General features: G+C 40.5%; 1 protein-coding gene across 1 annotated transcript in view; it reads left to right on the top strand.

Annotated features, from left to right (window-relative positions):
* The window catches only part of dock3 (dedicator of cytokinesis 3), a 542,206-nt gene that overhangs the window by 353,724 nt on the left and 173,733 nt on the right, over positions 1-14,749 (top strand). Inside the window, exons 10-12 of the mRNA XM_060909764.1 lie at positions 681-762; positions 3,659-3,719; positions 9,046-9,193. Coding sequence (XP_060765747.1) covers positions 681-762; positions 3,659-3,719; positions 9,046-9,193 — 291 coding nt within the window. The remainder of the gene's footprint in view (positions 1-680; positions 763-3,658; positions 3,720-9,045; positions 9,194-14,749) is intronic.

Raw genomic sequence — 14,749 nt, 5'->3', positions numbered from 1 at the left:
TTGGAGACACAGCAATTTATAGGACAAAAATCGGGAACATTGATAACTTGATAACCCTGTTACATTGTGGACAAGTTCATTCGAGTTGACTGTGTGTGAGAGCAGAAAGCCAGAGTGAACAAGGCCAGAGACACAAATGGAAGGTGCTCCTCTGAATGGCTTTTGTTCTTTTAAAGAAATATGTCTTCATCCAATGTAGCATCTGTCCGGTCAGCCTATTTTTCTATCAGCCATGCCTCAGGTAGACTACATTCCTCTTGTCTGTCTTCCTCTCACAAACTCTTATAATCCTGACACCCTGCTTCCATTAAGCTGGGCTGTGGCAGACAGGAAGTGTTCTCTTCTCCTCCCTCAGATCTGATTAAAGCTTCCTAGTCTCCTTCATTCTCCCCCTGTCATCGCTCTGTCTCTCTATCCTGACTTTCCCAGACCCCCTGTGGGAAACGAGAGGAGAACGAGGCACATTATTAACCACCCACCTCCTCTTTCGTCTCAGCTCCTTGTGTGAAAGAGCTGCTATGGTGTCAGAGCTACTGCAGGAGGCCACCTTTAATTGACATTATGGAGAGCTGTTTGTATGAAGGAACAGCAGGACTTATTGAGTTGTTAAGACTTGAGCCACTAGGCATCTTATGCAAATGATTTCAAGGCGAATTTAAGCATGTGCTATTTTGTTGCAGTGAGAAGTTCATGGTGAGGCTCAACAAAAACGGAGGCCCAAAGAACCCGGAGAAAATCGACCGGCTCTGCGCACTGTTTACGGTAAAAGGAAGAAAGAAGAGAGAGAAAGGTTTCCATTTTCATCCATGTTTTCATCAATGCTTTTTTTTTTTTTTTTAAAAAGAAGTGCTAAATTTAAACCATCATTCAAAATTGTACAATTTTTATGGATTTTTTTTTTTTTTTTGCAAATACATGTCCAAAATTCAATAACAAAAGTACCTAGGTTCTATTGACTTGAGTTCTAAATATGAGAGATACATTACCGTACGTCATGGAAAAGTAAGTTTGGCGCACATTCCTGAAAATGAAATAAGGCCCAAAAAATACAACTAGTGAGCCACATTATTAGCTTGATTTCAACACCTTAAATGTAATGACAGTATATTAAATATAAAAATGAAATAAAATAACCACACGAGTAATGGGTCCGTGTACGTTTTCGTTCATTCATTATTCTATTTTGGAATGAAAGATGAAATTTAAAAAAGGGTGCAGCTTGGTGTTTTATTAAAAACAATACAAGCAGAAATGGCTCTGTTTTGTTTTCGAAATGTATTGCCATTGTCAAATAGTAGTATTAGAAAAGTGGACAACATTTCTGATCGTTTTCTTATTTTGTAATATTCATTTATTCCTTTATTGAATTTCATTTGACTGATCCTATATTTCACCCGGAAGTAAATTACACCGCCTGGCTCGCGCTCACTCATGTCTCACAACACACAACGACGACGATAACTCGACCTCCAGCGAGTTCATGGATCATGGATGCTATGCAGTACATGCTCTGCAAATTAAGTCGGAATATGCCTCCAAAGACGCCATGTCATGCGGATGAGAATAAATAAACCATAACGCTCCCAACCCGCCCACAAGCTTAGGCTTCCAGGTCACCCAAAACCTAAGTTCTAAATAAACTAAAACGCAATTCAGAACGGCATTTTTCAAAATTGCTTTTTCCCTTTTTCTGCTGTTCAATGACTCATTTTCAATAACTAAAAATACATCAAAACATAGCTCTGGATTCCATTTCACAAGTCATACACAAGTGTAAAAATTCATAAACGAATCCTTTTTCATTTCTCATGTGACTTCCAAAATAGAATAATGAATGAACGAAAAAGTACACGGACCGCAATGTATTATTGCTTTTACATTTATAAAAACATTGTGATACTCATCAGATTAGTTACTGAATAATGAACTGGATAATAAACTTAGGCATATAAGACGCTCGCTGGCCGTGCTGTGAAAATTGTCCATGCAGACGCTCATCTAAGTTTCCAAATCTGTCATTGCTTAAGTCTTGAATATTTTCGACTGTGAATACTATCATTAAAAAGCTTATAATCTTTGCTTTCCAAAAAAATGTATCTAATTAAGATCTGTTCAGTAGTTTGGGAGTAACGGCAGGTTGAAGTTGGTACAACAGAGTAAAAACTCTGCTCGCAGGATGTCGGGAAAGTGCTGATGATTTTTGAGTCACGGGAAAGCGCTCAGGTTCGCTTTCTCTTTTGATCAGTTTCCGACTGGATGACTCGTGAATATCAAATCAGATAACTTTTATAGGGATGTTCTCTCGCTCTCACTGTTTCTGATGAAGTATTCAGCAAAATTTTCCGTCAGCTAGTTTTGATGTTATGATTCACGGGAGACTTTGAACTGAGTTTTCATAGCTTTACCTACTTTTTTTTTCAAATCAAACTGATTCATGTAAATAAATAACTATTTTAGAATATAACTGTAGTTGTTTTGATGAAAATATTGAGATCTTAGTGGTCAAAATGATATTTTAAAAAAACGGAAGTCAGAAACGTGAGCCTCAATTGCAATTCAATTAACTGGAATTGTTTATTGGATGTGGGTCACACAGTTTTTTCGAGGTTCGCCTTGAAAGCTGTGAATATTAATTGAAATAAGAATTATTTATATTCTTTCATATAAACACGAGTAGGCCCTACTTAGAAATACAAAGGCCTACAGAGCACAAAGAGGGAATTAGAAATAATCTTTTTAATTTGATAGAGAATGGTAGATGTGAATGACATTCCTAACTGGGATGCATTCATTCTTCACGCTAATTAAATACTAATTTGCAGAAATGGGTTTTAGTAATTTTTCGTAATTTTTTTTTTGTATTCAGTATACAACCATATATGTGCCTGCCAATTTCCATGTAAATATCTTGAAAAATAAAAAAGTTATTAAGAAACACATTTGATTTCATTCGTTAATGAGGCCCATTTTGGACCATGTGATCCGAATACACAATATTACATCAGTTTTGTAAAAATTAAGCCATTTCTTCAATCTCTGATTTGTAATATCTCAAGAACGGATAAACATATTTTAATTCTGTAAAAAGTATGTTGTTAAGCATTCAATTCTGAATCCGATGAGAGCAGTTTCAAGCAATTTGGGTTGAATTTTCACCTGATATGTCTAATAAACTAAAGGTTTAAGGATTAATAATGTAATGTAGTGAAGTAACATTATATGCAACCATGGAAGTTGTTAGTAAGAAAAACTAATGATATAATCACAGTTGCAGTTTCTTAGATAGCGCATATCTGGCTCTGTATTTCAGAATAATCAACATATTGTAACTTTCATCTTTTCTTTTCAAAATTGTGCTTTTGCGAAACATCTGGATATAAACCTGATCACCTCATACTTTTCGTGATGGCCGTGCTCCAGAACATCAAGCACACTTTCGCTCCAGTATTCATTCGTGCATTAACACCTTCATTTACATCAGATTATAATACACAAGGAGTGCAGAGATCACATTCGAGAACAGTTTAATTAACTGTAAATTGAACAGTGCTGATTACGCTGGGCAGCTTTAGCACACGGGATATAATCATTTCCTGTAAAATTCACATTCATTGCTCCACAGTACGTCTCATCTCTGTCTTTCTTTGTATCCTCACAGGACCTGAGTAATAAGGATATGAAACGAGACCTATACATTGTTGCTCAGGTCATCAGGACTGGTAAGTGGGCCTGTAATATTCCCAGTTGAATTTTACCCCTATAAAGCAGAGCTAAAATCTCCGCCCCCTCCCTCATGTGGACTTTTGCTGGGAGCCAAATGTGCTCCCTTTCTTTTATAATTTTACTTCACCTCCTGTGGAATTCGCATCAAAAGTGCCGTTATGTAACTGCAGGAGTGTGCATTTGGGCTCAGGAAAGTGAAAGCTATATTGCCAAAGATATTGCATCATAATAATGTAATGGCCTGAAGGTTAGAGAAGCAGCCTTGGGCCCAAAGAGTTGCCGGTTTGATTCCCAGGACCGGCAGGAAAAATGTGAGGGGAGTTGAGTGAAATTAACAGTACTTACCCCTCCCTCTGTATCATGGCTGAAGTGCCCTCGAGCAAGGCACCTAACCCCCAGCTGCTCCCCAGGCACTGTAGCATAGCTGCCCACTGCTCTGGGTGTGTGTGTTCACTGCTTCAGATGGGTGGACATGTGACAAAAATAGAGGCTTCTTCTTCTATTTATTACACAAGACATGGGAGAGGAATGTTACTTGTGATATTGAGAAGTAATATACAGTAAATATAAATTGTACATGATAATAAGAAGTCATATTTAAATAATATTGGCTGGCTTTGAGTGGTATATCAGATATATTCCATTCAGCTAGCATGATATTGAACGAGTTGAAGACCAATTCAATATCATGTTAGCTGAATGGAAATATATCTGATATACCATGAAAAAAATAGCCAATATTATTATTTTTTTATTATAATACATACACATTCGATGGAACAATTATAGATTTTACAAAAGAACGGGGGGGGGAACTTACCAATATTGAATGCTGATTCTGATCGAATCCAATGTACTTTACAAAGTCAATGTTCGAACAAGTCCAAAAAGCCTGAACAACAACCCAACTTATATACAAGCTATATCCAGGTTGACAGTTCAAGTTCACAGTTACTTTTGGTCGGAGTTAACTGTTACATTGCAGTTGTTCAAAACAAAAGGGCTTTGCTGAGTGAAGTCCACGAATGAAGTCCTCTTGTAAAAGTCTCCGTCACTTTTCCAAACCTCCAAGTAGAACTTCGATAATATTTTCGCTATTGCTCTCTCTTCCAGTTTTTCGATATCCATTGGTTTGTTTTTCTCTTGTAAACATGCTTGAAGAATATCCAGTGAAGGTTTTTGTAGCCTTTCAGGTGTTCAGCGCGTCTTTCTTTTTAAATCTTCGTCTTTTAGTGACGCGAAGTTTTACATCTCCAACGTGTCTCTTTTCCAGTTTTTCGATGTCTGTTGGTTTGTTTTTCTCTTGTAAAATGTGGCAGATCACAGAATCCAGGGACACGTCTGCCCGGGGGCATTTTGAGTTATTGACAGATTCAGAAAGTACAGTTTCTAAGCTTTCCAATGATGCTTTCCATGTGGAGATCTGACAATATTTGAAGAATGTGTGGCCTTTTGAAAGTGTATACTTCTTAAAACAGAAAAGGGAGAAAATCGCCCTCAAAGTTTTCCATCTCAGCTACTCTGGGTGTAGGGCGGGCACATAATGGTGCTCATTTGCATGACATTAAGGAAAGCCCTACCCCCTACGAGCTAGCACGATGCTACTTTCATATAAACAAAGATCACCACGTCAATTTTCCTTCCATGCAAAGTATGCCCAACATAAATACAAAAATAAGTCCTAAAGTATACTTTAACGTTTTGTGGTTGAAAAATTACTCACACCGTAAGAAAGAAAGATAGCACGATGATGACACAACTAACACAACACTAGTTTCATGTAAAGCCTCGGTCACAACCGACCATACGTGCTCCTACGGCCGGTCTACACACAAAAAACGCAAGAAACGCACGGAGAGCGCGCATGAAACGCACGAGAGCGCGCGTGTGAAAAGCACGAGAGCGCGCGTGTGATGCGCTGATTTTCGAGCCGCAGACCGGCCGCAGAGGTTCTTTGTCATGTCAAACAAACTCTACGGGCGCTTACGTTTTTTTCAGGTTGCAAGACAAACTTATGGCCAACGCACGTCTTTCTCCATGAACAAAAAAATAACGCAGCGATTTGGGAAACGCCAAAAATCACACGGCCAAAAAATCGTACGTCCGGTTGTGACCTAGGCTTAACCAAACCACAACACTCTCCGTTACATGCAAAAATAACCACACAGCCTTAGATTAATAAACTTACCCCATCAGAAAGAGAAACGGCGCCTTGCACACACCAATGCCTCCGATGGAATAATGCAGTCCTAGAACGGTCCATGTAGCATCCGATCATTCAAGTATTCCATTCAATCTGGAAAACGAGGTTGCGGGGTTTTTTTGGTAGAAATGGTCATCTCCGATGTAAATACCGAGTGTCTGTTTGCTTCGCGGTGTTTGCTCCTCTGCGCTCTGTTTAGTAACTCATTCCATAGTGAAATCACACGCCTGTATGCAGGTTAAGTAGCCATGCGCTCAACTCGGATCATACAGCTGATTCATGAAAAAAAAAAAAACAAATGACTTAAATCATCATGTGAATGGCCCATATGGTAATTTACCCACACCCCCCAGCAGGCTACAGTCCTGACAAAAACGAGACAATTTGCAACAAAAAATGTATGCTTTTCCAACAAAACAATCTATTATCTGAAATACTGATTGCATTCTTCAAGATCTCAACTTGCACATGATGGGAAAAAACAAAAATCACAAATTTCGAAAAAAAAATGCTTCTTTTGCGATTATCTCGGATTCGTTTCGGCCGATATGTGTCCCTGGATTCGGTGAGGGGTCACAAATATGTGTGAAGAATATATAATGAAGTTTTGGTAGCCTTTCGAGTGTTCAGCGCGTCTTTAGTTTCAGCTTTCAGTTTATTTATTTAGTACTTAATCCGAGCACTGAATTAACCCCGTCTTCTCTCTTTCCCGGCCGACAAAGAAATGATTGTGCGCATGCACAGCAGAAAGGTTTTGTCATTGGATCTTCGCATGAGCTCCGAAGTGTGACGTCGTGTTGTCTTGACAACGTGCAATGTTATAACAATATTGCACGCTCATTCTCCATTGGGGAGAGTGGCGTAATACATGGAGGATAAACGATACGATAACAATATTGCACGCCATCAATAAGCCCACGAGAAGGGAATAGAATACATGATTTTATTCCAGGGAAAAAGTGGCCTGTATGTATAATAATAAGTAATATTGCACATGATATTGGCGTTATTGTTCTCAGTGTGCCATAAATGTGCTTGGTAACATATGGATGATTTTCATTTCTCAACATACCTGTGTGACTCAGAAGAAATTCGACAGTCCTAAAATTTTTGTAAACTTTGTTCGGCATGGCTTATAAAAACATTTACACACAACTTTACTGAAAGACAGAAGCCCAGTGGGTAGGTGTGAGTGAAGGCATACAAAGCGAAGGTTTTGTGAGTAAAAGTTTGTGAATGAGAATACATTACATCTTTAATCTTTCAGAAAAGGTTAAAATGATCCAGCTCCATTTTACATTATATGCAGTTCTAATGCTAACTCTAGCGCTAACTGCAAGTTGACGTTTCAGTTATGTTAATGGGCATTATTTGGAAAATCAATTGCAACACATTCAAAAAAGTGGGTCGTAGAGCATTTACTACTGTACTTTGTAATGTTGCCATTCCTTCTCACAATACTTAAAAGATGTTTAGGGACTGAAGACACCAAGTGATTAATTGTTTCAGGTGTTATTTTGTCCCATTCTTCCTGCAACAGTACAGGGTCGTCATTATCATATTTTTTGTTTCAAAATTCCGCACATTCTCTATTAGGGACAGAGAATGTGACCGGTACCCTCTTCTTCCGCAGACATGCCTTTATAATGTTATGTTACATTAATGGCATTTAGAAGACACTCTTATCAGCATACCCAGAGCAGCCTGGGGAGCAGGTGCCTTGCTCAAGGGCACTTCAGAAAATTCCTGCTGGTCCAGGGAATCAAACCAGCAACCTTTTGGTCCCAGAGCTGCTTCTCTGACCATTAGGCCATGGCTTCCCCATGTTCATGTGTTCAGAAAGTAGTTTTGCTTTGTCTTGTTAGCGAAGTTAACAGGAGGGCTGCATTTTTGTTCAAGTAACTTATGCTGTGTTCACACTTATACCGGTACGAAAGTGGTATAACTGTATCGATACAAAGTATACCGGTACAGTTTAGTGCATCTGTCCACACTAGCGAGAAATGTTTGCGGTTTTCTTTCACGGAAGTTGAAATGCACGTGCGCGAAATGTTTCCGTGGTTACCGAGTAACTTCCTTCCGAGAATATGGCGGATGAAACAACGGGTGTGCGCTTTTTGTTGTCAATGTACAGTCTGTATTTCTGGTGGTCATTTATTCAGTCGAATCGTATAAAACGCGCGAGGCAGTTGAGAAAGAAACAAAGAAAACGAATCTCCCTTTCTCCCCCCTCACTTTCTCCCTCTTCCCTTCTCTTCCCCTCCCTTTCTCCCTCTTTCCTTCTCTTCCCCTCCCTTTCTCTCCCTTTTCCCCTCTTCCTCCTTTCTTCCTCCCCCCCTCCCTCCCTCCCCCCTTTCTTTGCTCCATGTAGCTCCACAGTCGTTTTGAGCCATTTTGACGTTTTATTTACAGCTGGAAAGCACGGGCGTATTGTATTGTATGAATAACCCGGAAGACATAGGAATGGTTCATTGCGCTTGCGCATTATATTTGTATCGATACAGAACCGCTTCATCTGTCCACACTACAGCGACGTGCTACAGTACCGATACTGTACCGGTACGAAACCCATACATTTGTGGGTTTCGTACCGATACAGTTATACCGCTACAGTACCGGTATAGTTGCTAGTGTGGACAGGTGTTGCGGAACGAAAGTAGTTTCGTATTGGTACAAAATCCCTAGTGTGGACAGGGTATTAGGTTTACATTGTGTTAAAGTGAAAATTATGTACTGTCATTCATAATTATGTTTAATGTTACATAAATGTGAGCTAACTGAAAAGGAGTCATTCTTTGTCTTTTGGACTTCCAGCCATGTTTTCTGGCTGAAGCTCTATTTTAAATGTAGTTGCTCCTTATGTCTAGCCAGAAGCTTTCCAGTGTTGGTTTGCAGGTTAGCGTGTATTGACTTGAATTCTCTCGCCTGCAATCAGGTGTGTTAGATCATAGAAAGCTCCAGACAGTGACAGCTCAGATCTGCAGTTCATTGCTTCTGATTTATGTTCCTGTGGCTGAACATTACTCGCTCACTCCATACCGCAGTGACTCTGCTGTAATAGTATCATCCATTTCCGTATGTGGAAGTTGACATGGTAATGCAGTGCTTTCTGTTCACAGGGCGAATGCTGCTGAATGACTCGAAGAAGGGCCCTCCACACGTGCACTACCGACGCCCATACGGATGCGCTGTGCTCGCTATGAGTGATGTGCTGCACACCATATCTGAGCTCAAGGAGGAGAAGGACTTTGTGCTCAAAGTTTACACGTGAGTGTCTAGCACAGGCAAGCAAGTGTTTTTAAACTGCATGGTTGATGCTTTCGAGGACCCATTTGAGATTGATGAGCTACTTAGAGCACTGACTTTGTGTGCCGAGCCGAAATGTGCTATTGCTGATAAATTGGATTATCGCTTGGAGATCATCTGTCTCATACAAGCCAGTGTCATTTTTTTAAGGCAGGAAATTAGAGGTACAAAAAAATCGGTCATGTCAATCCCTTTTCAGGTTTTTTGATGAAACCGAACCCATGTTATCTTTTAAACGCTCGTAATGGAAAATCAAAACACTACAGACGAAGTTTTGTGAATTTGCGACCACGTCATTATCCAAATCTTAATAAATAAGCCCCGTCCACTTGGCACAATTATGCCACGTCATTTGAAAGCTTGTTTACTGATATACAGGATGATGCTTTATGTGTCATGATATACATGCTAATTTCCTTTATAAGCCTTACAAGCGGGCGGCACGGTGGTGTAGTGGTTAGCGCTGTCGCCTCACAGCAAGAAGGTCCTGGGTTCGAGCCCCGTGGCCGGCGAGGGCCTTTCTGTGTGGAGTTTGCATGTTCTCCCCATGTCCGTGTGGGTTTTCTCCGGGTGCTCCGGTTTCCCCCACAGTCCAAAGACATGCAGGTTAGGTTGACTGGTGACTCTAAATTGACCGTAGGTGTGAATGTGAGTGTGAATGGTTGTCTGTGTCTATTTGTCAGCCCTATGATGACCTGGCGACTTGTCCAGGGTGTACCCCGCCTTTCGCCCGTAGTCAGCTGGAATAGGCTCCAGCTTGCCTGCGACCCTGTAGAAGGATAAAGCGGCTACAGGAGATGAGATGAGCCTTACAAGCAACACTAATTAGAGGCCTAACACATTAAACCACACTGTATTTTTATTTTTTATTTATATTCAGAATCAAAACTCTCTTTTTCTCAATTATCTACATTCATTACATTTGACATATTCATTCTTGTTCCTAATTACAAACCCCGATTCCAAAAAAGTTGGGACAAAGTACAAATTGTAAATAAAAACGGAATGCAATAATTTACAAATCTCAAAAACTGATATTGTATTCACAATAGAACATAGACAACATATCAAATGTCGAAAGTGAGACATTTTGAAATTTCATGCCAAATATTGGCTCATTTGAAATTTCATGACAGCAACACATCTCAAAAAAGTTGGGACAGGGGCAATAAGAGGCTGGAAAAGTTAAAGGTACAAAAAAGGAACAGCTGGAGGACCAAATTGCAACTCATTAGGTCAATTGGCAATAGGTCATTAACATGACTGGGTATAAAAAGAGCATCTTGGAGTGGCAGCGGCTCTCAGAAGTAAAGATGGGAAGAGGATCACCAATCCCCCTAATTCTGCGCCGACAAATAGTGGAGCAATATCAGAAAGGAGTTCGACAGTGTAAAATTGCAAAGAGTTTGAACATATCATCATCTACAGTGCATAATATCATCAAAAGATTCAGAGAATCTGGAAGAATCTCTGTGCGTAAGGGTCAAGGCCGGAAAACCATACTGGGTGCCCGTGATCTTCGGGCCCTTAGACGGCACTGCATCACATACAGGCATGCTTCTGTATTGGAAATCACAAAATGGGCTCAGGAATATTTCCAGAGAACATTATCTGTGAACACAATTCACCGTGCCATCTGCCGTTGCCAGCTAAAACTCTATAGTTCAAAGAAGAAGCCGTATCTGAACATGATCCAGAAGCGCAGACGTCTTCTCTGGGCCAAGGCTCATTTAAAATGGACTGTGGCAAAGTGGAAAACTGTTCTGTGGTCAGACGAATCAAAATTTGAAGTTCTTTATGGAAATCAGGGACACCGTGTCATTCGGACTAAAGAGGAGAAGGACGACCCAAGTTGTTATCAGCGCTCAGTTCAGAAGCCTGCATCTCTGATGGTATGGGGTTGCATTAGTGTGTGTGGCATGGGCAGCTTACACATCTGGAAAGACACCATCAATGCTGAAAGGTATATCCAGGTTCTAGAGCAACATATGCTCCCATCCAGACGACGTCTCTTTCAGGGAAGACCTTGCATTTTCCAACATGACAATGCCAAACCACATACTGCATCAATTACAGCATCATGGCTGCATAGAAGAAGGGTCCGGGTACTGAACTGGCCAGCCTGCAGTCCAGATCTTTCACCCATAGAAAACATTTGGCGCATCATAAAACGGAAGATATGACAAAAAAGACCTAAGACAGTTGAGCAACTAGAATCCTACATTAGACAAGAATGGGTTAACATTCCTATCCCTAAACTTGAGCAACTTGTCTCCTCAGTCCCCAGACGTTTACAGACTGTTGTAAAGAGAAAAGGGGATGTCTCACAGTGGTAAACATGGCCTTGTCCCAACTTTTTTGAGATGTGTTGTTGTCATGAAATTTAAAATCACCTAATTTTTCTCTTTAAATGATGCATTTTCTCAGTTTAAACATTTGATATGACATCTATGTTCTATTCTGAATAAAATATGAATTTTGAAACTTCCACATCATTGCATTCCGTTTTTATTTACAATTTGTACTTTGTCCCAACTTTTTTGGAATCGGGGTTGTAGATAGTTATTACAAAGGAAGTTTGTAATAACATCCATCCATTATCCATAACCGCATATCCTGTGCAAGGTCGCGGGCAAGCTGGAGCCTATCCCAGCTGACTATGGGCAAGAGGTGGGGTACACCCTGGACAAGTTATCAGGTCATCGCAGGGCTGACACATAGAGACAAACAACCATTCACACCTACGGTCAATTTAGAGCCAACAATTAGCCTGACCTGCATGTCTTTGGACTGTGGGGGAAACCGGAGCACCCAGAGGAAACCCACGGAGACACGGCGAGAACATGCAAACCCCATACAGAAAGGACCCCGTCAGTCACTGGGCTTGAACCCAGGACCTTCTTGCTGTGAGGTGACAGGGGTAACCACTACACCACCATGCTGCCAAGGAAGTTCCGAAAATCTAAATTTTTGTTTGATTTTATCCACTGATTTTTCTTTTATAAAAGTGCATTTCTCAATTAAACAACTTTTCTGTAAAAGTCCATTTCCTTCAAGAATCTTTCCAGTGAACTAATTATTTTAATTTCAGTAATATCAAGACTATATCTGTAGTTTCATCGTGTGCAAAGTATGTGAAGTTTTATGCATATTTAATTAGACGAAGCCTCATTTTCAGAAACAGTAGATACACATTTTTAAAAAAAAAAAAAGCCTTTATGCAAGAAATACCTGGAAGAATTTCAGCAATCAGCTCGCAAAAATGAATCGTGGTGTCTGTTTTTTTAAAATTAAACATCATATTTAAGTGTCTTGCCGTAATTTTTCTTGAACATTGAGTGCATTTTGTTGAGTTTTGTTCAGCAATTATGCTACAATCTGATTTCAAAATAGGCTGAATTATAAGAAGCAACAGCAATTCCAATCGATTTCATGTAAATGAAGATTGGATTAAGTAATAGTAGGTACTTCAAACCATAAACACCAGTCTTACACATATCCTCTGACCCGAAAAGTAAAAAAATGCAAAAAGTTTCTATCCATTAGAAACGACGCCATCAACACACTCTATCAGGCTACGTCAAACCCATGATCAGTGACCAACCACTAAAAAAAATCCTGTAACGATGTTGATACTGCATGTTAAACATAAGTTATTGTTAACACCGAATTATCTTAATTAACAATTATTCGCCGAAGGTGAAGTAAATATCGGTGTGTAATAACCAAGATGAAGTCGAGGTATTCACTGAGCCTGAGGCGGATAATTGTTAAATATAAGTATGATTAGTTACACAATAATTATAATTATAATTCACTGAGCCTGAGGCAGATAATTGTTTTAGTATAAATACACAGATGATTATCAAAAAAAAGTATGAAAGAAACCCCCATTTATTTCAATCTTCAAAAGCAGCAGGCAAATGTAATGCGCGCAGACTTGTGTCACTTATTTACACCGAGTCACATAAATACTTTGTTTTGAAATCGATGAAATAAACCACAATTCCACTTTACCTTTGAATAGTTTTCAACCGAACTTCATCGTATCTTTCGTGCTTTTCGGAGCAGTATTTTCTTTCATAATTTTTCATTCTTCCTCACTTACGGTGACAAAGCGATTGGTTGCCATTTTGCCGAGTCGCTCGAGGTGATTATCGAGAAAGAGTTCGAATTTCTTGACCAATCAGTGCGCATGATTTTCTATCATCACCAATACTAATTTTCATTAACAGACAGCAAATCCATGACCAAATCAGTCTGTAGTCCTTCTTCCATACCAACTCTTCAAGGGTTAAGATTTCATTTTTGTCATTTATTTTAGGACATACGGTAACATGGCTAGCTTCTTTCTCTTGGCCTAATTTTTGAATCTCTCTCGCAACTCAAACGTTCCAGCCAATAATTTTAGATCAGGCTGTTCAAAGAATAGGCGGCACGATGGTGTAGTGGTTAGCACTGTCACCTCACAGCAAGAAGGTTCTGGGTTCAAGCCCAGTGGCCGATCAAGTCAAGTTTATTTGTATAGCGCTTTTAACAATAAACATTGTCGCAAAGCAGCTTTACAGAATTTGAACGACTTAAAACATGAGCTAATTTTATCCCTAATCTATCCCCAATGAGCAAGCCCGTGGCGACGGTGGCAAGGAAAAACTCCCTCAGACGACATGAGGAAGGAAGAAACCTTGAGAGGAACCAGACTCAAAAGGGAACCCATCCTCATTTGGGCAACAACAGACAACATGACTAGAACATTAACAGTCCTAACATAAAGTCAGCTTCGTTGATGCTATAAACCCCCCACCGACGGAAACCTGAGCGCAAAACCGTTCACGACAACCGTAGTCCCAAAGTCAGCAAGTCAACTGCAGCCCTAAAGTCAGCAAGTCAACTGCAGTCCCCAGCCATAAAAGCACCACTGCAAGAGTCCAGAGCGTCCTCCAGGCGCAGCCCCACATGGGGCCGTCCTCCACAGGAGCGATGCGATGAGACTCCAACCAGACACAGGGCACCAGGATGGATCAGGCAAGTCCAAGGAACAGAAGAGGTCAGCATCTCGATCCCAGGACCGACATGTAACTCAGAGGGACAGATTTGAGGGAGGGGAAGAGAGAGAGAGAGAGAGGGGGAAAAACCCACAGGTTGTTAGGTATGCCCAATGTCACCTGAATAAGTAGGAACAGTATACATATTGCACTGAGTACAAGCAGGGACTCCGGCAACTAACTATGACAGCATAACTAAAAGGGGAGAGCCAGAAGGTAGCACACGCATGAGGGAGCCCCGGGACATCAAGCAGCCAGCCAGTACACCGTCAACAAACTCGAGTGAGCAAGCAAGTGGGGGACTGACAGGGCCGATGGCGACCTTTCTGTGTAGAGTTTGCATGTTATCCCCGTGTCTGCGTGGGTTTCCTCCGGGTGCTCCGGTTTCATCCAAAGACATGCAGGTTAGGCTAATTGGTGTCTCTAAATTGACCGTAGGTGTGAATGTGAGTGTGAATGGTTGTCTGTATGT

This window comes from Neoarius graeffei, chromosome 26, assembly GCF_027579695.1.
Source record: "Neoarius graeffei isolate fNeoGra1 chromosome 26, fNeoGra1.pri, whole genome shotgun sequence".
Lineage (NCBI taxonomy): Eukaryota > Metazoa > Chordata > Actinopteri > Siluriformes > Ariidae > Neoarius > Neoarius graeffei.
This window is presented reverse-complemented; position numbering and strand designations above follow the sequence as displayed.